Consider the following 21,044-nt stretch of genomic DNA (forward strand, 5'->3'; position numbering starts at 1 on the left):
TCATTATCTTCCGATGAGTTAGATACTATTATTATCCCTATTTTACATATGAGGAAATGGAGAGAGGTTAAACAACTTGTCCAAGGATTCACATGCAGACAATCTAAATCCAGAACCCATGATCTTAACCACTGAGGGAAAGACAAAGTGTTTGTTTCCAACATGAGAGTTCTGGTGAAGGAGAAAGAGGGAGAAAGAAAGGAAGAAAGGAAGGAAGGAAGGAAGAAACAAAGGGAGAGAGGGAAGGAGAAAGAAAGAAAGAAAAAGAAAAGAAAAAGAGGGAAAGAAAGAGAGAAAAAGAAAGAAGGAAGGAAAGAGAGAAAGAAGGAAAGAAAGGAAGGAAGAAGAGAGAGAGAGGGAGGGAGGAAAGGGAAAGGAATAATAAGAAGAAAACAAAAAGTAGAAAGGTAAGGAGTTAACCAACATCCATTAGATTCCATTTTCCATTCAACTATGCTGTCAGTACTGCTGTATTGACACACTGTTTTCAGGCCCTACAGGGGAAATACAACAAGTAAGGCAATTTATGTATTCATACAGATCTGAACATATGACTGACAAACAAGAAAAGTTAACAAATCAAAGTAGTTTCATCAGGTATGAAGTACCAGATCTAGAATTCTGAGTCTAGGGGAAAGATAAACAATACAAGCTGTAAGAGATCAGAATGGAGAGAGATCCCTGTAGGGTCAAGAAATCCAGGCCCTTGAGGAGAACCAGGAAAGTGAGTAGGATTTGACCAGCTCCAGTAAAACGCAGCCATTTCCCCAAACTCTGACTCCACCAGCACAGGGAGGAAAGTGGGAATAAGCAAAGGTAGAGTGAGTTTCCCAGCCTGGCTGGGGTGCGAAAATTTGTCCGGTGAACTAGTGGGAGCTGAGGCTGAAAAGACTGTTGGCTTTACATTTGTGTCTGGCCTTGTCCAAAAGGCAACGGGAAGTTACTGAAAGATTCTGTACAGCGGAGTGACAGGATTAAGGCAAAGTTCAGAGAAGTTAAATCATTTAGGGGAAGAAATGATGATTATGAAGAAATAATTATGATTATTTCTTCATAATCACTAGATTTTGAAGCCATAAATGCCTGTACCACGTAGGAAGCCGAGGGACTTCGAAAGAAGGTGTAGACACAAAAAGCAACTCTGGGCAGTGGTGAGTGTGAACACAAAGAAAGTCCTTGAGCCACTGACAAGTTTCAAGAACTTCCGTAAGTCACTCACACACACACAGCTCTCCAAATGCACGTACTGGGAACTCCAGCCCTGGCAAGAAGACTGGCTGACTCAAGTTACGCCTGTCACCCAGAGCAACTAAAACCGCCCACTATCCAGCAGGCGGTCCCACAGCGCAAACCAACGCTTCTGGTCCACGCTCCCTACCTCCGCCCGCAGGAGCCCGAGAGGGAGCTGCAAAAGTGTGGGGAGTAGTCCCCGGCTCACCCGAAGAGCATTGTTTCATTCCTCAGCCACTCGCAGGTGTTCAGAGAGGGAGGATGACATCCGGACAGTCCTCCGGCCACTCCTCCCCCGGAGGCGATTATGAAACTCCGGACACGCAGTTAGTCCTCAGTCCCCAGGCCCCGCCCCGTACTTATATAGGTCTGGCGTGGGCTGTGGAGTTCACTTGCCCTAGAGACCGGGTGTCGGAGGGAAAAGCTGCTTAAGTGACGCGTGGCCGCCGGAGCTCCCACAGCGCCCGCCGCCGCCACCGCCGCCTCCGCCGCAGCCCCTCCGGTCCGCGCCCGCCCGCCGCCCAGGCCACGCCCGCGCCCCGCACACGCTGACGCGGGGAGGAGGATGGAGCCGCGCCGTGCCCCCTGGGTCCCCGCGCCGCTGCTCTGCCTGGGTGAGTCCCCCGCCCCTTCCCGCCGCGGAAGACTAGACTGCGCGGCCCCGGGGCAGCTGTCCTTTCACAAGTACCGCGCTTTTCACCAGACTCAGGTGTACTCCGTTTCGAACGACGTCTCTCGTTAGGCGAGCCCGTCTTTCCCTCCAGCAGGCGATGGAAGAGGGTGGGGTAGGGGAAGGGGCTGGTGTTAAAATACCTTGCACGGATAGATGAACTTGGTCTGTGTGTTCTGCATGAAGTAATATAGCTCCGTATTAGGCGAAATAAAAAGTTGAAAAGATTTCGGGTTTGTTGTTTCCTTTTGAAAATCTGACGGTTCTAGAAATCCAAAAGACGGGGGAAAACCGGGCTGGGGGCGGGGACAGGAGGCGGGAGTATGGACAAGACCCGCGCCTAGGAAAGACCTTTTGGAGAGAAGCGCTGTTCCGCCTGTCTTGCCTTAGGTTTTCTAAATCAAGGCTGGTTAAGCGTCTGGGGGCGCTGGCGTGTGGCGGTGCCAGCTTCGCTGAAGCTCCAGAGAATGAAAAGGCTGTTTGCGTACCCGGAGCGGGAGGGACACGCGCAGGTCCGGGTGCTCCTGGAGGCCCTTGGACGCCAACACCTGCTGCTTCCGGTTTCCCCCCGCGGGCTGGTCGGGCTCTTTTCGCTCGCTGCTACTTGCACCCTTGTATTCTGTAGTGGCTGAGCGTACTTTAATGCTTCTTATTTGAGATAATTTAGTTCTTGTGGACAGGGAAAAAAAAATCTTTAACTTAACTGGTTTAAAAATATATATTGTGAATTCCTAAACGTCAAGAGGAATTTGGAGCTGTATATGAAAATTTTAATAAGGAAATAAAGGTTGTCAATCTCGCTTTTTTTCTGGAGTTGCAATGAGGCGAATTCCCCTAACTCACTCTACCTGTGCAGGATGTGACTGTTCAATTATTATTTCGACACGCCTTATGTTAACGGGTTGGGAAACCTAATGAAATGCATACTATGCATAGTTGTAACAACTATGCATAGTCGTCCAACTTCAAGGACATAGGTGGAAACGATCTGCGGTTTCTACCAAAACTGTACTAAGAACGACGTGCTAGAAGGTTCTCAGTAAATAATGTGGCTTTGCTATCTTTGTTTTGAAGTCTCCGTGAAAAGAATGAATTTACAAAGGTGACAGTCTTCCTAAAGTTAGAAATTAACCTAGAGATCAGAATAGCTTAGCGCTTTTTTTTTCCACCTGTAAGGTTGCTCTGAACAATGCAAGTGAGTGCCTGTTCTGGGCCACTCATTGAATATGCTAATTTGAGACAGCAAGAGCCTCTGAATAACCTGGTTGCTACCTACCTAGCATATGTGTCGTGTGTGTTTTTGTTGCCATAAAAGTGCTTAACTCCTTTATTGCATTACTTAATTATAGTTCACCTATTTCATAAGCGGCCAAGCCCATTTCCAAATGAGCTAGGTCAGTTTCTGTTTTCCCAGTTTGTTTAGATATTTCCCTGCCACTAGAAAGTTCCTGTTTGAAGTTCTATATCATATCTCTGTACTCTATTCAGGTATGCAAGTTCAATAGTCTTATTCCAAAGCACATGGAAAAAAGGCAAGGCCACCGGTTACTTGTGAAATTGCCATTTTCCCCCCAGACAAAATATTACCTAGAAATACTTTTCCCAAATGTCTAGCCTTCAGAAGAAGGAAACAGTTATTTTAGATTTCAGCATTTTATTTTCGCTTTTTTTTGTGGAATTCACATGTATTTATATCTGTGGAAAAAATACAGACACTTTCATTTCCATCCTCTGTCTCCAACACATGCAGATTTAAATTGCTACACACACCCCACAATCATTTGGTTACCTTTACATTTTATAAATATTTGATATTGATGTTCTTGCTTTATATATGGGGAAACTGTTACCCGGTGTCCCATAGAAAAGCAAAGCTTCACTGAAAAAGTTCGCACCCAGGTTTGCTGGCACTTTTAGCTTACTCAACGTTAAGTAAAAGGGTTGAGATACCTCAAACTAGATAATGCATTCTAAATAATATATAATTTTAGAGTTAAATTATCTTTTTTTTTTTTTTTTTGTGGTACGCGGGCCTCTCACTGCTGTGGCCTCTCCCGTTGCGGAGCACAGGCTCCGGACGCGCAGGTTCAGCGGCCATGGCTCTCTTGCCTAGCCGCTCCGCGGTATGTGGGATCCTCCCGGACCGGGGCACGAACTCGTGTCCCCTGCATCGACAGGCGGACTCTCAACCACTTGCACCACCAGGGAAGCCCTAAATTATCATTTCTAATGTTTGATTGTTGCAGGATGAAGAGGAGAAATTTTTCTCTTGAGTTCTGCAATTAACGTTTAGGGGCTCTTGATCTAAAAGTCAGACATGTTCATTTAACCAAACGGGCTTTTGAGCGTGTTCCTGAATGACAGATCCAAGACAACTGATGTCCACTTCATTGCACAATGACAGAGAATTGAGCAGAATAAACATTCTTTCTTGAAACCTGAGAAGCGCGGATCTCAATGAGGCAATGGCTCACCTCAGATCTTTTCCTTTGACCCTGAGAGTTTATGAGCTGCCTGGTGCTGGCACAACCTGAGATGACACATCATAGGTAGAAACAGGATGACAGGCCTCTCCGGTCTGGGTTTTGGTCTAGGTATTCTAGCTGCCTTCCGCATCATCTTGCCACATGAACAACTTGGGCAATTGGGGTGTGTGGTTCAGCACTGAGGCCCAAATCCAGGAGCTGGGAAGGGAGCTAACAGTTACCAAATGCCTCCTGTGAGCCGACCATGTCGTGTGTTAGGTGTTCTCCACGTTAGCATCTCCTTTGCTCCTTAAAACACTATAGGAGGTAGGTATGATTAGACCAGTTTGACAAATGAAAAAACTGAGGCTCAGTGAATCAGGTACCTTACAAGGATTTAGAGATGGCAAATGTCAAGGTCACTCTGGAGCAATGTGTAAAGAGCCAGAGGTTCTCAGAGTTATCAGAAGCATAATAAAAGTAACAGGTTCTAGTAGAGAAGTTCCAGAGTAGTCTGGGGACTGCCCCAGGGCTTAGAATCTGTTATGGGGACTGGTATTTGTGCAAAAATGGTACTTTATGGTATCACTCAAAATCAAGCACAGAAAAGATACAATTATTTCCTTAAGCTCAGCTGAAATATGTTAAATTTTTACTTAACCTATTTCAGCATTTTTAATACCCAGGAAATGACTTTTATTATGAAGCCATCATTGACATCAGTTGACTGAGGCCTTTGTTTCTATTTTTATACTTTCCTAGATGTATAGTAAGTAAAGAAATCAAGGAGAAGGAAACCCACATCCTTTTTGTTCCCTGGATCATTCACAATATTGTGAACTGAATGTAGTATTGATAAGGGGTCAAGTTGGAATCTACAGCACACTTCTATTAACAGTGAGGAAATAGACATAGTTCTTTGGTTAAAAAAAAGTGTAATATTCACATAATCACTTTGGAAAAATTGAATTTGAATGTCTTCTGTTCATTTTTGCCCAAGAATCTCCCATTTCCTGGTTAATAATCACCCAGGAGATGCAAATGTCAAGTAAGGAATCCTTTTTAAAAAGACTGTAAATTAAGGTGTGGCTGGGCTTCCCTGGTGGCGCAGTGGTTGAGAGTCCGCCTGCCGAGGCAGGGGGCGCGGGCTCGTGCCCCGGTCCGGGAAGATCCCACATGCCGCGGAGCGGCTGGGCCCGTGAGCCATGGCCGCTGAGCCTGCGCGTCCGGAGCCTGTGCTCCGCAACGGGAGAGGCCACAACAGTGAGAGGCCTGCGTACCAAAAAAAAAAAAAAAAAATTAAGGGGTGGCTTCCTCATCTGTCAGTCTTTGCCCTGAATATAGGCCTCTGCAAATTGTCTAATTCATATGGCTGTAACTACTGTTGAGAACATTCCTTCAGAAGACAATAGGAAGACTCCCTAGAGCTGTAATAGGAGAGGTCCTCAAGGAGAAGCACCCTGAAAACCATTGCCTTGGTATGGCAATTCTGGAACCTTTGGAAAAATGAAGTAATGCGACAGACTCAGTGTCCTCTGGCAATGCAGTTTATGTAAGAGTGCCTGTCTGGTTATAGGGCAAATGAAGCTTCAGTGATATTCTAGGTTAATGATTTAATTAACTAGTATTATATTTATAACACACAAGACAACTTGATAATTGTCCAGAAAAAAATGTTAACCCTTAATTACTTAGGTCAAAAATCCTGAATTTTAAATTTGAGGCTTGAAAGTGAGTTAAATACAAATCCTCTTAAAAGTCCTCAGGATAAGGGGAAAAGCCTCTCTTCCTCATATATATGTATAAATATATATGTGTGTGTGTATATATATATATATACACACACACATATGTATATGTTTATATATACACACGCGCACACGTACGTGTGTCAAACTGTGTATTTTTTAAACGTTTTTATTGGAGTATAATTGCTTAACTATGGTGTGTTAGTCAAACTGTATAGTTTTGAATCAAGAGACATAGTATACAGAATATAGATTTCACACCCCAGTTCTTTTATTTCATACTTTTGGAAGGATTTATTCCTCTTTGGGCCTCAGTTTTGTCATCTGTAAAATGGAGATCATAATAACTATGTCATCAGGTTATTATATACGGACATTTTAAATATCATAATATTAAAATACTAAAAAACACTTTTGAAATTAGAGCTGTTATCAGTAGCAGCAAGTGCTTTTTTAGACAAATGCCTCATTTGATCTTTATAATAACTCTCTTTTAGCCAAGAAAAGTGTTACTATTCCCAGTTTCCAAATGTTACCCAGAGTGTAAGTCTCCACTTATGAATATGCTGTATCATCTACTGTGGATGCTCCCAACTCACTCTTCACTTTCGGTGAAAGTTCCCCCCATCCTTTAAGACTGAAGAAAAGTATCAAGCCTTCTCTGATAGCCCCTTTCATCTTTCCCTCACCACTGGAAAATAAATGTGCAGTCTTCCCCCCACCCCTTTGCATCCCTCTGAGTCCTTCGGTCCTACCCTTTACACGTCACCCTGTAAGTGTGTATCTGGCCCTGTCTCTCCTAACTGGTGCTGTACTTATCTTTTATCATTCACATTGTAACAGACTTACGTTAATCACTCAATAAATGTTGTTGGATGGGTGATTAGAATGGTATTTTATTTAGAGTTCTCAGCACTATGTTTTGACTCAACCAGCTGTTCTTTGAAAACATGCTTGAGAAGCAAAATATTATGACTGAGCAATAGTTTTTGAAAATTCAGTTCTATTTAATAATAAAGTTGAGTCTGTCATACAGAGTGAAGTAAGTCAGAAAGAAAAAGACAAATACCGTATGCTAACACATATATATGGAATTTAAGAAAAAAAAATGTCATGAAGAACCTAGGGGTAAGGCAGGAATAAAGACGCAGACCTCCTAGAGAACGGACTTGAGGTTATGGGGAGGGGGAAGGGTGAGCTGTGACAGGGCGAGAGAGAGTCATGGACATATACACACTAACAAACGTAGTAAGATAGATAGCTAGTTGGAAGCAGCCGCATGGCACAGGGATATTGGCTTGGTGCTTTGTGACAGCCTGGAGGGGTGGGATAGGGAGGGTGGGAGGGAGGGAGACGCAAGAGGGAAGAGATATGGGAACATATGTATATGTATAACTGATTCACTTTGTTATAAAGCAGAAACTAACACACCATTGTAAAGCAATTATACCCCAATAAAGATGTTAAAAAAAAATAATAAAGTTGAATACCTTTTCTTCCCTATTTTCCCCATTTCTATCTTTAATGTAGTCTGTATTCACTGATGGTATGCCTAACAAAATTTAAGTATATCACAGTGTGTGTGTACGTGTGTGTGTGTGTGTGTGTGTGTGAGAGAGAGAGGGGGGGGGAGAGAGAGAGAGAGAGAGAGGTCGGGCAGTGATATGACTAAATGATGGATAGTCAGTAAGAAAAAGAAAAGTATTGTTTTAGAAATGAATGGAACCTTAGAGTAATCTAATCTAAATTCCATCTCCGCCTCCACTCCACCCCAAGCCTAGGTGACATTTTCAGAGATAAGGAAACCTAGCTTCAGAGGGATAAACTTAGTATCTGAGCTAGAACTGTACTCCATACCTCACGGTCTACTGCAGGGTTTTTCAGCCTTGGGTCTATTTACATTACAGACTGGGTAATTCTTTGTTGTGGACTGTCCTATGCATTGCAGGGTGTTTAGCAGCAATCCTGGTCTCTACCCACTAGATGTCAGTAGCACCCCACCCACCCTGAGTTGTGACAAACAAAAATGTCTCCAGACATTGCTCAGTGTCCCTGGTTAACAAAATTACTCCAGGGTGAGAAGCATTAGCTAATGTGTTTTCCATTGCTATAACACATTGCCACTCATAATTCACAGTTTGAATAATCAGTGCTTGAGTTACCAAGACAAATAAAATTCATATTAATGGTAAGCTGGATGCAAATATAAAGCCAATTCTAGTGTTAAAAAAATCAACTTAGCAATTTTTATTGCTGATTTTAACACTATTTTCCCTGAATAATGATGAATCTTATTTATGATGGAGTCACTCATACTTTCTTCAATCATTGCATTGCTGACCACCCCATGCCTCCTTTATCTATCTTTTTTTTTTTTAACATCTTTATTGGGGTATAATTGCTTTACAATAGTGTGTTAGTTTCTGCTTTATAACAAAGTGAGTCAATTATACATATACATATGTTCCCATATCTCTTCCCTCTTGCGTCTCCCTCCCTCCCACCCTCCCTATCCCACCCCTCCAGGTGGTCACAAAGCACCGAGCTGATCTCCCTGTGCTATGCGGCTGCTTCCCACTAGCTATCTACCTTACGTTTGGTAGTGTATATATGTCCATGCCTCTCTCTCGCCCTGTCACAGCTCACCCTTCCCCCTCCCCATATCCTCAAGTCCGTTCTCTAGTAGTTCTGTGTCTTTATTCCTGTCTTATCCCTAGGTTCTTCACGACATTTGTTTCCCTTAAATTCCATATATATGTGTTAGCATACGGTATTTGTCTTTCTCTTTCTGACTTACTTCACTCTGTATGACAGACTCTAAGTCTACCCACCTCATTACAAATAGCTCAATTTCGTTTCTTTTTATGGCTGAGTAATATTCCGTTGTATATATGTGCCACATCTTCTTTATCCATTCATCCGATGATGGGCACTTAGGTTGTCTCCATCTCCGGCCTATTGTAAATAGAACTGCAATGAACATTTTGGTACATGACTCTTTTTGAATTATGGTTTTCTCAGGGTATATGCCCAGGAGTGGGATTGCTGGGTCATATGGTAGTTCTACTTGTAGTTTTTTAAGGACCCTCCATACTGTTCTCCATAGTGGCTGTATCAATTCACATTCCCACCAGCAGTGCAAGAGTGTTCCCTTTTCTCCACACCCTCTCCAGCATTTATTGTTTCTAGATTTTTTGATCATGGCCATTCTGACTGGGGTGAGATGATATCTCATTGTAGTTTTGGTTTACATTTCTCTAATGATTAATGATGTTGAACATTCATGTGTTTGTTGGCAGTCTGTATATCTCCATGCCTCCTTTTGTAACCCTGCTCTCTTGGCTCCCGCAAGACTGAATTTCCTTTTTTCCCCAAATTCCTTGGCCATTTCTATCCACTCCTTATCACCTATTTCCCAAAGTTCATTATTTTCCATTGCGTACTATTTCCCGTAGAACATTTGAATGACTCCTGTGCCTTTAAAGGTGATATTTCCTCATTTGATTTTCAAATAGACTCCATCAACTCCATTCTTATTGTTTTACTCCAGATGTATTTTCCCAAGTGCCTCATAAATATAAACAGATGATATATGAACTAAAAACTCAAATTCTTTCTCTCATTATGTCCTTCTTCATGTCTACTAGCTGCAGATGCCACCACAAACCTGCTGCCCTGCCTATGTTGTCGACTCTTTTAATGACACCACCTTCCTTGGTATTTTCTGGCCAGAAACTTGGTGTCATCTATGAATTCTTTCTCTCGCCACCACCTGGAGTCTAGCCTCATTAACTCTAGCTAGAACAGGAGCTATGTCCTTTGCATCAGTTTTCCTTTCAGCAGCTCGTTCAGTATCTTGCATATAGAAAAATCTCAGTAGATATTTATTGAACAAATATTCTTAGAGACATGTAGTTACTAAAAGTAAGTATAAGAGAGCTAAGCTGCTCTCCTCCTTTCCCATCTATCAAGCATAATTAAGCCATTCCCGCCCTACCATCATACTACAGATGAACTTGTGCTTCTCACGAAAGTTGGAGTCTCCACTGTTAACCAAAAAACTATATATTTTCACAAAATAAAGTCTCTTTAGCACCTTCCATTATGCTAGGTGCATTACATAGATTCTCGGAATGAAGTGTAATTAACTTTAAGGCTTTTAAAATTATCTTTTATGTACTCATTTTCTCCTCTTTTTTGATGCTTACCGATTAAAACTCTATCCTTTTGCAAATTCGTTTTTGGCAATAGGCTTCTATAAAGAATGAATGATATGATAGACAATATGCTTCTAAAAATGTCATTAAGTTTTCAAAGCTGTAGTACACAATATGACCATAATGAAAAAAAGGCAAATGACAAACGCTTATAATCTAAACTGTTGCTCCTTTAGAAGATTTTTTTGAGACAATAATGTAATAGTCATTTAAATTTCTGAATTGGATCAATAGGGATAGTGTGAAAAGCATGATGGAAGGGAGTGAAGACAGAAAAGGTTCTAAAAAGACCTTCCTGTGTAACATTATCTTAAAGAAAAAAAAATACAATTTCAATAGATCATTTGAAATAATACTATAGAGATGAATCTTTGGTTTTAGGAGGGGCAAGTTCCATATTTAGAGCTTTTAGTCACAAAATTCCAAAACACCCAAATTAGTACAAAGTGTATCCTTTATATAATACTTGATATGATTTCTCCTGCATTATGAGAGCATTAAGTATTGTATGATCACTAAAATATATGAGCACTTTGAAGTATGATTTAGAAATTACTACCAGAATTGAAGAGTTTAGTTTAATGTCTCTGAACTGAAAAACATGGCGTATTAAATCTTTTCTTGACACTTGACAAGGAAGATCTTATGGCTATATTTGAAACTCAAACTTAAAGACTTATTAGTAACCCATTATCACATCAACCTCTGGTTTCATCCTGTTATCCTGTTTTTATCTCAAATAGTTGTTGGCTTTTACTTTAATGAAGCTTAGTGATAAGGTTAATGTTGAAAAACTGTAGGAAGAAAATGATTGCTGGTAGGAAGCAAAATTTGTGATATATAGATATATATTATGATATATATGTATACACACACACACATATATATATATATATATTCTATTCTCTGAAAACATAGGCTGTTACTGGAAAGTACTGACAATAGTTATTTTCAGTGATGTGAAACTGATGTGATAGTTTACAGTTATTTTAATGAAGTGAAGCAGGACTTTATCTAATAGTGGATTTGAGACAAAAAGGCATCTGGAAGTGGTAAAGGCATATTCACTCCTTGAAAGTATACAAGACCTAACAAGCCTACTATGTTACAGACAAATCCTAAAATTACAGACTGCCCTGGAAGAAGGTAGAAAACTAACAGTCCATAAATAGGTAGGCATGTGACCACAGCAAAAGTGTGAACAAAGCAGATTTTGCTGCCTGTTTTGGGGTTGGGCAAATACTACGATTCATTATGATTTGCTGTTCCAGTCCAAATAGCCTAAAAGGTGCAATTGGGAAAATAAGGTGCATTCTTTTCATTCTGTAACCTATCTTATTTTATTTCGGGTCGTTTTTATTTGCTTGATTGTTATTCAGGAAAGCCATTTTATCTCTGAGAATTGCAGTTGATTATTGAGGAATAGGCTTGGTCAGCCAGTCACCAAATCCCAGCCTCCTTCGAGATGGCCCCTCAGTGTGGTCATAAGGAAGCAAGGACAAAAGAAACCATATACAATAAAAAGGGTGCTTTCTACATCTGGCATTCCTCCTGACTCTCAGGCGAGCACTTCTTACTTAGTGCTCCCCCCACTGGGGTCATGGTACTCCACCGTTCCCACGCGCTGTCCCCAGTATCGTGCGAGGTGTAGGCTCGGCCCTGACCCACGGAGTAGAGGTGGTATGTGTGCTGTGAGTCACCGGTGTCACTTCCTGCTGGCACATTTGAGGTTTCATGGAAACAAATCTCTGAAAGATGAAGGTAGAGAGATGAACAGGTGAGCTTTACATTACTGAAACCCATCTGGAAATTTGACAGGAATAATGGCCTCCAAAGGGAGTTTTGTTTTCATAACATTATTGAAACAGAAGTTCCAATGGCCAGTTTTGAGTTTACAGATTATCATTTAGCACGGAATTCCTCTGTATCTTAGTTACCAATGTAGAGCTTGCTACCAGATCTGTTTTCTGACACACTGACCCTGTCTAAAATCTTTAATATCACAGGGAATTATTTTCTTAGCTGGGACCCATGGTCAAGATTGAAAACTCAAATATAAGATTTGCATTTGAATTACAGAGAGATCATTATGTTCAAATAACACTAAAGTCATGAACAACTGAAAGATTAAGGAAATATATGGATAGGACTTTAGCATCTATTCCTTTCCTGTATGACTGTAATGAGTAGTGATTTATGAGGGTGACAGGGTGCTGGATATCAAAATTCTCCATGGGTGGACTTTTTCAATCTTTTGATCATTCCCACTTACTCCTCTACCCGATTTTGCAAAGCCCTGGGCCAGAGGTGAGGTTGAGAAAAACCTGAGGACCACTGCTTTTAGGCAATAGAGCTTTGCAGCTGGACACACGATTTAGAACCAATTTTCATAGTTTACTGGCTACATGCATCTATGATGGAACTGTAGTGTAAACACCTTCATTTGAGAATAACATTTAAAATTATTTACAAAAGACATTTTCAAATCACTGAAAGGTGATGAGGCTTGATGTCCAAAGATGGACTCCTAACTCTTATCTTCTATGGTCACTAGATAATTGGTCTTGGACCAGACATGTAATTTAACACTGAGGTTGTTTGGGGCTAATAACTACTTCACAGGATTGTTATGTGTCAAGTTTGAAACATTAAGAAATTGCAAATTCTGATGCTTATGTGTAGTTTAGTTTTTAATTTCAGTTTTACCCAAATCATATGCAATTTGCTTAACATATACATACTCCTGTGATTGTGAAAAAATAAAATAAAATTATTACATGGATTAATTATCCTTTAAAATACCAAAGTACAGAGAAATTTATAACATTATTATAGACCAGTAGAGGGCACTACCCACATATACTACTGCTAAAACCAGAGGCTAGATGTTGAGTGGCATGGAACATTCATGAGTCTCTGGTATGTTAGATGTTTCAGAAAAATATAATTTCATTTAATTCTCCCCAAAGCTGTATAAACTAGGGAAAATGGAGATCCAGAGAATTTAATTAATTTGTCCAAAATTACATAGCTCAAGTTTTCTCCCAGATTGCCTTTCCACGTACTTTGTTGCCTCCCTATGGGGTTAAATACTCTGCTTCAGTTACATTTATCTGAGTTTGTTCCCTGTGATGTCCATTATACTCGAGTATTATTGCCTGTTGCCAGATTCTGTAATGCAGCCCATTAACAACATTGCTATGTACTATTGGGAAAGTTACTTAACTCACTTTTCTCATATGTCTAATGGGGAGAACAGTAGTATCTTCTTCAAAGAGTCAGTGAGTGGATTAAATTAGATAGTATAGGTAAGGAGGGTAGAACCATGCCCACATACAGTACGTGGGCAAGAAATGTTAACTGCTACCTACTACTCTCACCATCACGAGTAATGTTTCTTATTTAACAGTTACTCATATAGCCTGGAAGAGTGAAGAGCAACTACATGACTCCTAAGGAGAGTAGAACTCTCTTCAGTCAACATCCGTGCAATTAAAAGGTTTCTCTTATTCTTACTGCGCAATTCAGAAAACTACGTGAATCATTCTGGTGCCTGTTTCCCAACATTTATCTTTTCAGTGGAGAAACATCACGAAACGCCTTGTTTAAGCTCTTACTGGGCTGACAGAAACCGGATTCTTGGGCACAGTGTGGTTCATCTAGCATGTGTGTTCCTTTCCATATTAGATAAGATATATTCCGACTTTACTTAGATTACATTTCATTCATTAAAATGGATTTTAATGTGTAATGCAAGGAGTAACTTAGGTACTTAAATCAACAACTGATGTATCTTAGGTTGAGAGTCCTGTTTAGTTGTGACCGTAAATAGAAGCTGAGTTTTATTTGAAGCCTTCTTTGTGATAGTTTCTACCTTGGAGCATTGCTCTGAACACATCACGACGTAAAACTGTGGAAATTTTCCAATTTTCCAATGGCTAAGCTTCTTAAGAAATCAATCTTTAAAATCAGGTCTTTGAAAAGGTTACTGTGAAATGTTTAGAGTAGGTCAAATCTGAAACTCTGAATGTAATGCCAGGGCTTTTACCCTTGGACAGAAGAGCTGGGGGTTCATTTATTTTCAATGATATGCCTGTTTCCATGAATTATTTTTTTTATGGTTTCGATGAATCAAATTCTTGAAATAATTAAAAGAACTTTATAAATACTGTAATTATGTGGAAATCTGATTAAGGTTTCTTTCCTTGAAGCATTAGTTATATATTTGATTTTTCTCCATAAGTAGGTTTCCATCTTCTACAAGCAGTTCTCAGTACAACTGTGATTCCTTCATGTATCCCAGGAGAGTCCGAAGATAACTGCACAGCTTTAGGTAAGCCCAGCTTTGTCAATGTTGCATCAAAGAATTATACATTCTTAACAGAAATGTAACTCAAAGACTATAAGTATGTGATAGTGGAAAAAAAGGGGGAGAAATAGCTGCTGTATTAACAAAAGAACCCAGTGAACTAGGGATCTGGAAAAATTATATAAAGGAATAACTGGAGGCAGAGGGACTGAGCACCTAGTTATATATATAAAGATCTGATCTTAAAGAGATAGAGAACAAAGAAAATCAGATTCCCTTTGGTCATTTCAGAGCGTCGCTGAGAAACCATTGTGAGGAGTTGGATCCCAGGCAAAACAGGAAAATTTAAACTTTTTACACAGTGGACAGTCAATATATTTTGTTGTTATTTTTTGTAAAAGGAGCAAATGATGTCTTTTATTTTGAGTTACAGCATTCATTCAGAAAAATCTACGGAGTACTTAATACATGCTAAACACCGTGCTTAGGCATAGGGTTACAAAGATAAGTGGTGCGGGCTTCCCTGGTGGTGCAGTGGTTGAGAATCTGCCTGCCAATGCAGGGAACGCAGGTTCGAGCCCTGGTCTGGGAAGATCCCGTGTGCCGCGGAGCAACTGGGTCAGTGAGCCACAATTACTGAGCCTGCGCGTCTGGAGCCTGTGCTCCGCAACAACAGAGGCCGCGATAGTGAGAGGCCACGCACCGGGATGAAGAATGGCCCCCGCTTGCCACAACTAGAGAAAGCCCACGCACAGAAATGAAGACCCAACAGAGCCATAAATAAATAATAAAAAAAAAACATATTAAAAAAAAAAAAAGTGGTGTATGGTCTTATCTTTGGGGCCCAGAGTACTCTGAATGTGGTTCAAGAGAGATCTGCTTTATAGCTGATTCACTTCGTTGTACAGCAGAAACTAACACAACACTGTAAAGCAACTATACTCCAGTAAAAAAAAAAAAAAAAAAAATTAAAAATAAAAGAAATAAAATTTTAAAAATTAAAGTAATAGCACCTAGGCACCAAAAAAAAGAGAGAGAGTGAGAGAGAGAGAGATCTGCTTTATATTCACTCTGAGTTATTAAGTCCAGAGTTTTCCTGAGGAACCAGAGCACTTCCTGCAACAACTTCACCTCCTTTCTTGTCCTTCCTCTTTGTGCTCTCTAGAGGTTTGGTGTGCTTCACTGCCTATTTCTGGCTATTTGAACAAGAGTGTTACAATCAAGATGATTTGTTTGGTTATTTCATAAAGATCCGTCACATTTTAGTAATTAAAACGTTCTAAAGTGAATTTTATGTGTAGGTTGCAACACTATTCTAAAGAGACTACTATTTTCATTGTTGTATTTGTGTAACCGAGGCATTTAGAACTCAAGGTTTGTCTAGTTCATGTCCAGGTCTCATCGTTAGAGACTGTGATTGATTTCCCCGAACCCGGAAGTTTGGGAATGCACACCAAAACAAGCCTTGCTGGCTTAAAACCCACTATAGATTTAAGCTCTCTTAAATTAATTAATGGATTCAGTTTGCAATTGCTTTGGGAGTAATGAATGTCAGAATTATTTTGAGATTTGAAAAAATTATACACACTTTGTTTGGATAAGTGAATAACTGGGAAGGATCGTGATTGCGTGTGTGTGTCTTCAGCTTACCTTTTCTATCTTAAACGTTGTCGTTTGAGAATTTTACCCCCAGGTTTTATTTTGTTTTGTTTTGTGTAGCCTGTTGGCCGTTTTCCTTTGGGGGTTCAGTGTTTGTTTATTGGTCTAGGGAGCGTGACAACTAGAGTGACTTTTTGTCCTGAAAATACCTGACCTGCTTTGTTCCAGTAGCTCAGTAGTTACTATTATGAAAGGGTGATTGATTCTTCAAAGAAAGCAACAGACTATATTCCACTTTCCATTTCTTTCACAGTTCAGACAGAAGATAATCCGCGTGTGGCTCAAGTGTCAATATCAAAGTGTAGCTCTGACATGAACGGCTACTGTTTTCATGGACAGTGCATCTACCTGGTAGACATGAGTGAAAATCACTGCAGGTAATATGCCAAATACAAGCAAACAAAAACAGTTTTATAAAAACCCGCCTTCTCTTTTTTATTTTTGTAATAATTACTCTATTGTTTCCATGGGCTGCCGTTTATATGTACTGTTAGCATGCAGTTTATATGTACTATTAGAAACTTTATTGAGTGAGTTTTTTTTAAAGTTAGGGAACAAATAGTAGAGCAAACAGCAGTTATCAAATTGTACGGATGATTCAGGGCTGCAGAATGGGCAGGGCTTCACATGCCTTCCTCTCATACTTACCGCAGTAGTAGCTTAGCCTTGAATCTGGACTTAGTGTCAGCCATTGTTATAAGAATCGATTCCACTGACTTAGACAAAAAGCACTTCAGACTTACAAACCACCATTGTCAGCCACCCTGGCAGTTGAACCAGACTATCATTCTAATACAGCAGTTGAGCTTGAGAGCAGTGTGGGCCTCTTTTATCCAAGTTGGGCCAGCTTTAAGGTCAGTCTTTGAATTCATCTTTACAACTTTTGGCAAACCTTGTCAGTATCTTGCATTACATTGTAAGATTAGCTCTTACAAAACTAATTCAGAACCATGATTTCTTTCTTAAATAACTGACCTTTCTCTTGCATTGTCCTTTAGATGTGAAGTGGGTTACACTGGTGTCCGATGTGAGCACTTCTTTTTAACCGTCCAAAAGCCTCTGAGCAAAGAATATGTGGCTTTGACTGTGATTCTTGTTATCTTGTTCCTCGTCGTAGTTGCTGGCTCTGTATACTATTTCTGCAGATGGTAAGCCACTGTTTTTGTTTTTAACACTCTGCTTTTGTAAATTACCTTTATACAATCCACACTTACAAACTGGGTAAAAATATGGCAAAGTATTATTTAGTGGGATAAGATAGACTCTGCACTAATGATATTTATAAAGAAGTTTTAGCAGTGGAACATCTGGACTAGTAGAAATGAGTGTCCAGATAATTATAAGAGCTGACTTTTAAAAACTGGTTCATGTCAGTCCCCCAAAGTTCCATCTTCAACACTCCATCTTCATGTACTATGCTGTACTGATATATGCTAATAACTGAGAAAATATAGAGTGGGCACCAAACTACTGACAGTACATCAGATTGGCCATTTTTTAGGCTTAGGACCAGGGTATAGGAATAGAATGACTTAGTTAATAATAGCTGCCTTTAAAATGCCTCCATGAAACCCTTCTTATTTTGGAAGTGGTGCAGATTTTTCAGTGTAGATTTGAGTGAATTTCATTTTATTTTTGCTGACAGTAATGCACTCCTACTTTTGAAGCTCCAAAAGTGTTACTTTTATAAGATTAAATTTATTTGGTCCATGCTTGAGTCTGAGTATTCACCAAATTATAATGCCTTTTTAATTGGTTATGATCACATAACTGAATATTATTAAAACTGAAATGCACCTGAAAGGTCTTTGACTACAATCCTTTCTTTTATAAAGATGGGAAAGTAAGATCCAGAGAAGTAAATTGACATGTCCTGGCTCATCTAGTTGACAAGTAGCTAAATCAAGGCTAAACAAAGGTTTTCTAATCATATTCTTCCACTAAGCAAAAACGTTATGCAGTTTCCTTAAGGCTACATGCTTCATCTTCAAAATGGGTAGAAAATGAACTCAAAATATTAGGAAGATAGCTTTAATGAATGAGTGAATGAAGATTCTGAATCGTGATAGATTTATGAATCCTAGCTGGGAGAACTTGACCAGGTTATGTAACCCATTTGTACTTCATTTTCTTCATCTGTAAAATGAGGATGATAATGGTAAGTGTGAGGATAAAATAAATAATGGATATATAGCATTTAGAACATTGTCAGTCACTTAATAAGTGCCCAATTTATTTTCATTATTATTGGTGATAGCATTATATCAATGTGATGGGTAGAATGAAAGAAGGAAAGAAGGAAAGAAAGAAAGAAAGGAAGGAAGGAAGGAAGGAAGGAAGAAAGGAAGGAAGGAAGGAAGAAAGAAAAGAACGGAAGGAAGGAAGGAAGGAAGGAAGGAAGGAAGGAAGAAAAGTCAGAGGGAAAAAAAAGGATAAACAGACCAGGATTAAACGTGGTCACATGCTCTCCTGGAATTTTACAATTTTCATGATCATGTGAAAGCCTTTGAGAAGTCCTTTAACAGCATTTCACCATTTCCTCCCAAAATTATTTGCTCAGAGAAACTACCCCTTCCTCCCTCCTTCTTCTCTAGCATCCAACCTAAACCTATTCACCTCTGTCATTTTGGAAACACTATGCTAATATACCTTTAGCGTCCATATATTTGTTTCTTTTGTTAACATACTTTGATCCTATTACTGTTAACTTCAGTGTTAATGGTTTAATTTCTGAATATTTCTAGGTACAGATATCGAAAAAGTAAAGAACCAAAGAAGGAATATGAAAGAGTGACCTCAGGGGATCCAGCATTGCCACAAGTCTGAATGGCGCCATTAAGCTTATGGGCAGGGATGAACTGCATACCTGGTTATGTTAATACTCCTATTTTATTAATAATATTTATGTGGGGTCATGTGTTAAGTCAACAATGATGTATTTTAATATACTAAGAAGAGTTTTTATTTTTGTTTTTTTTTGACAGACTGTTTGCTAATGTATAATGTACACAAAATATTTACTGTAGAAAGAAAATAGATATTTTTGTAAGAAATCATTTCCTGGGCTAAGTGCTTTATTGAAAGCTTTTTTGCCTGCTGTACAATGCATAGGAGTGAGCAATGCCCAGTTCATTGTTCAGGAAGTGTCAGCAAGTGACAGGTTTCTGTAAGCCTAAATATATGGTCAAATCAATTTAATAAGTATATATTTCTACTCCTCGAATCAATGATAGTTGGTTTGACTATATCATAGTCTGATGTATGAGTCGGCACCACTGTGCCATGTGTCAAAACGGTAATGCTGTGGAAATTGGGGAGAAGCAAATATAGGTCACGTGCTAAACACTACATATTTGAAACAAACTAAAACCTGGAGAGCTCTGCTCCATCCACACACATCCTTAGCTATAACTCGCTGTTTGTCTGCCTGGAGAGAAGGTGCATGATTCCCTATTCCCAACCACAACTCCTACGTTATTTGTCATCCATCTAACAGAGTCTCCTTAAGAAAATGAATTGAGAACTTAATTTTATACCATCTTTTATGTAAATAGTAGATAATTTATAGCTTCACAATGTTCTTTTTTTTAGTATGACATTTATGCTAGGTAACTGCTCATGAGGCAATTACAGAAATCCACACGTGAAGCCAAAATTTGTGCTTCTTTTCAAGATTATTTATTTCTGTAGGGATTTGGCTGAAGAATTCTAAGATTAAATCATAGTCCAAAATTTGATGGACTAATTATTATTTTAAAGTGTGATATAAGACAATAAGTCTATATATGGTCTAAAGAGATCTAAAAGGATATTTCTGTTTCCCACTAATACAGCTGAAGTCAAATGTGCTGTGTAAAAATACGTTTTAAATCCTACACATACTTATTGATATCTACTGTATGTAAAGGAGGTCTGCATATTTTGAGTGACCTTGAGTGCTTCAAAGAAAATGTATTGACTAACCAAGAAATCAGCTGCAATCCTTGACTTTGTTACAAAATGGAGTCATATTGGTTTATCTTAAGCATCTGAATTCATATTACATAACTAATTGTAGATAATAGTTTGGGGTGCTTTTTAATCTTTATTTAAAAACTAACCCCTGTAAAAGTTAAATTTTTATTTATAAATGCATATTAAGTAATAAAAAAGGTATGACACAGATTGCTTTTATGGGAGAAAATTAGTAAAAAAATTATTGTTTTAATGAGGTTGATGCTGAACAAACATAAAAAAATGACTGCTAAAAAAAAAAAGATTTCTGGCAACTCATGTTTCCTGCAAACAATGGAAACATTTTGGCTCATATTTAGTCTATCTTCCTTATTTTACAGATTTCTCACTGTATATATTTCTAGAAAGGGCTATCTATACCCTCCGTATTGAGAATAAATGCAAATCCAATGCATAAATCCATAGTTTGTGGCTTCCCACCAAGGCCACAAAGTAACCCAGTAGACATACTCTATAACCAAATAGGTAAAGTTCTAATAGTGGTACTAAAGATAGAACCTCATAATTAAGATTTGTGTAATATATTAAATATTTAAAATACAGTCAAATGCTACTATTCTTTTGGACATTCTTTTGCTCTTATCTCTCTGCCAAAGTCAATGCAAGGGGAGAAATGGTGCACTGGTAGGACAGATTTTTATTTTTGAGTCCTTGAGAAGAGAATTAGCTAAATTCAACTGCTGTGAGGTATCAAATCAATTTTTATGTAGCAAGTACATGATACTAGCTTCT

At 39.2% G+C, this 21,044-nt stretch overlaps 1 protein-coding gene across 2 annotated transcripts; it reads left to right on the forward strand.

The window, feature by feature from the left end:
* Positions 1-1,789: 1,789 nt before the first annotated feature.
* Positions 1,790-20,039, forward strand: EREG (epiregulin; the record flags this gene model as incomplete). 2 transcript variants are annotated; one of them, XM_079920332.1, is made up of 5 exons in its annotated part: positions 1,790-1,844; positions 14,577-14,663; positions 16,552-16,675; positions 17,297-17,446; positions 19,043-20,039. In XM_079920332.1, 5 exons carry the CDS (start codon positions 1,796-1,798, stop codon positions 19,122-19,124), a joined length of 492 nt encoding a protein of 163 aa, XP_079776458.1. In that variant the 3' UTR covers positions 19,125-20,039. The 2 variants fall into 2 exon arrangements, with proteins under 2 accessions (XP_079776458.1, XP_079776457.1); XM_079920331.1 differs by having other exon boundaries at positions 1,796-1,844; positions 14,574-14,663.
* Positions 20,040-21,044: the final 1,005 nt, after the last annotated feature.

The sequence above is a fragment of the Stenella coeruleoalba genome (assembly GCF_951394435.1).
Source record: "Stenella coeruleoalba genome assembly, chromosome: 4".
In the NCBI taxonomy this organism is placed as follows: domain Eukaryota; kingdom Metazoa; phylum Chordata; class Mammalia; order Artiodactyla; family Delphinidae; genus Stenella; species Stenella coeruleoalba.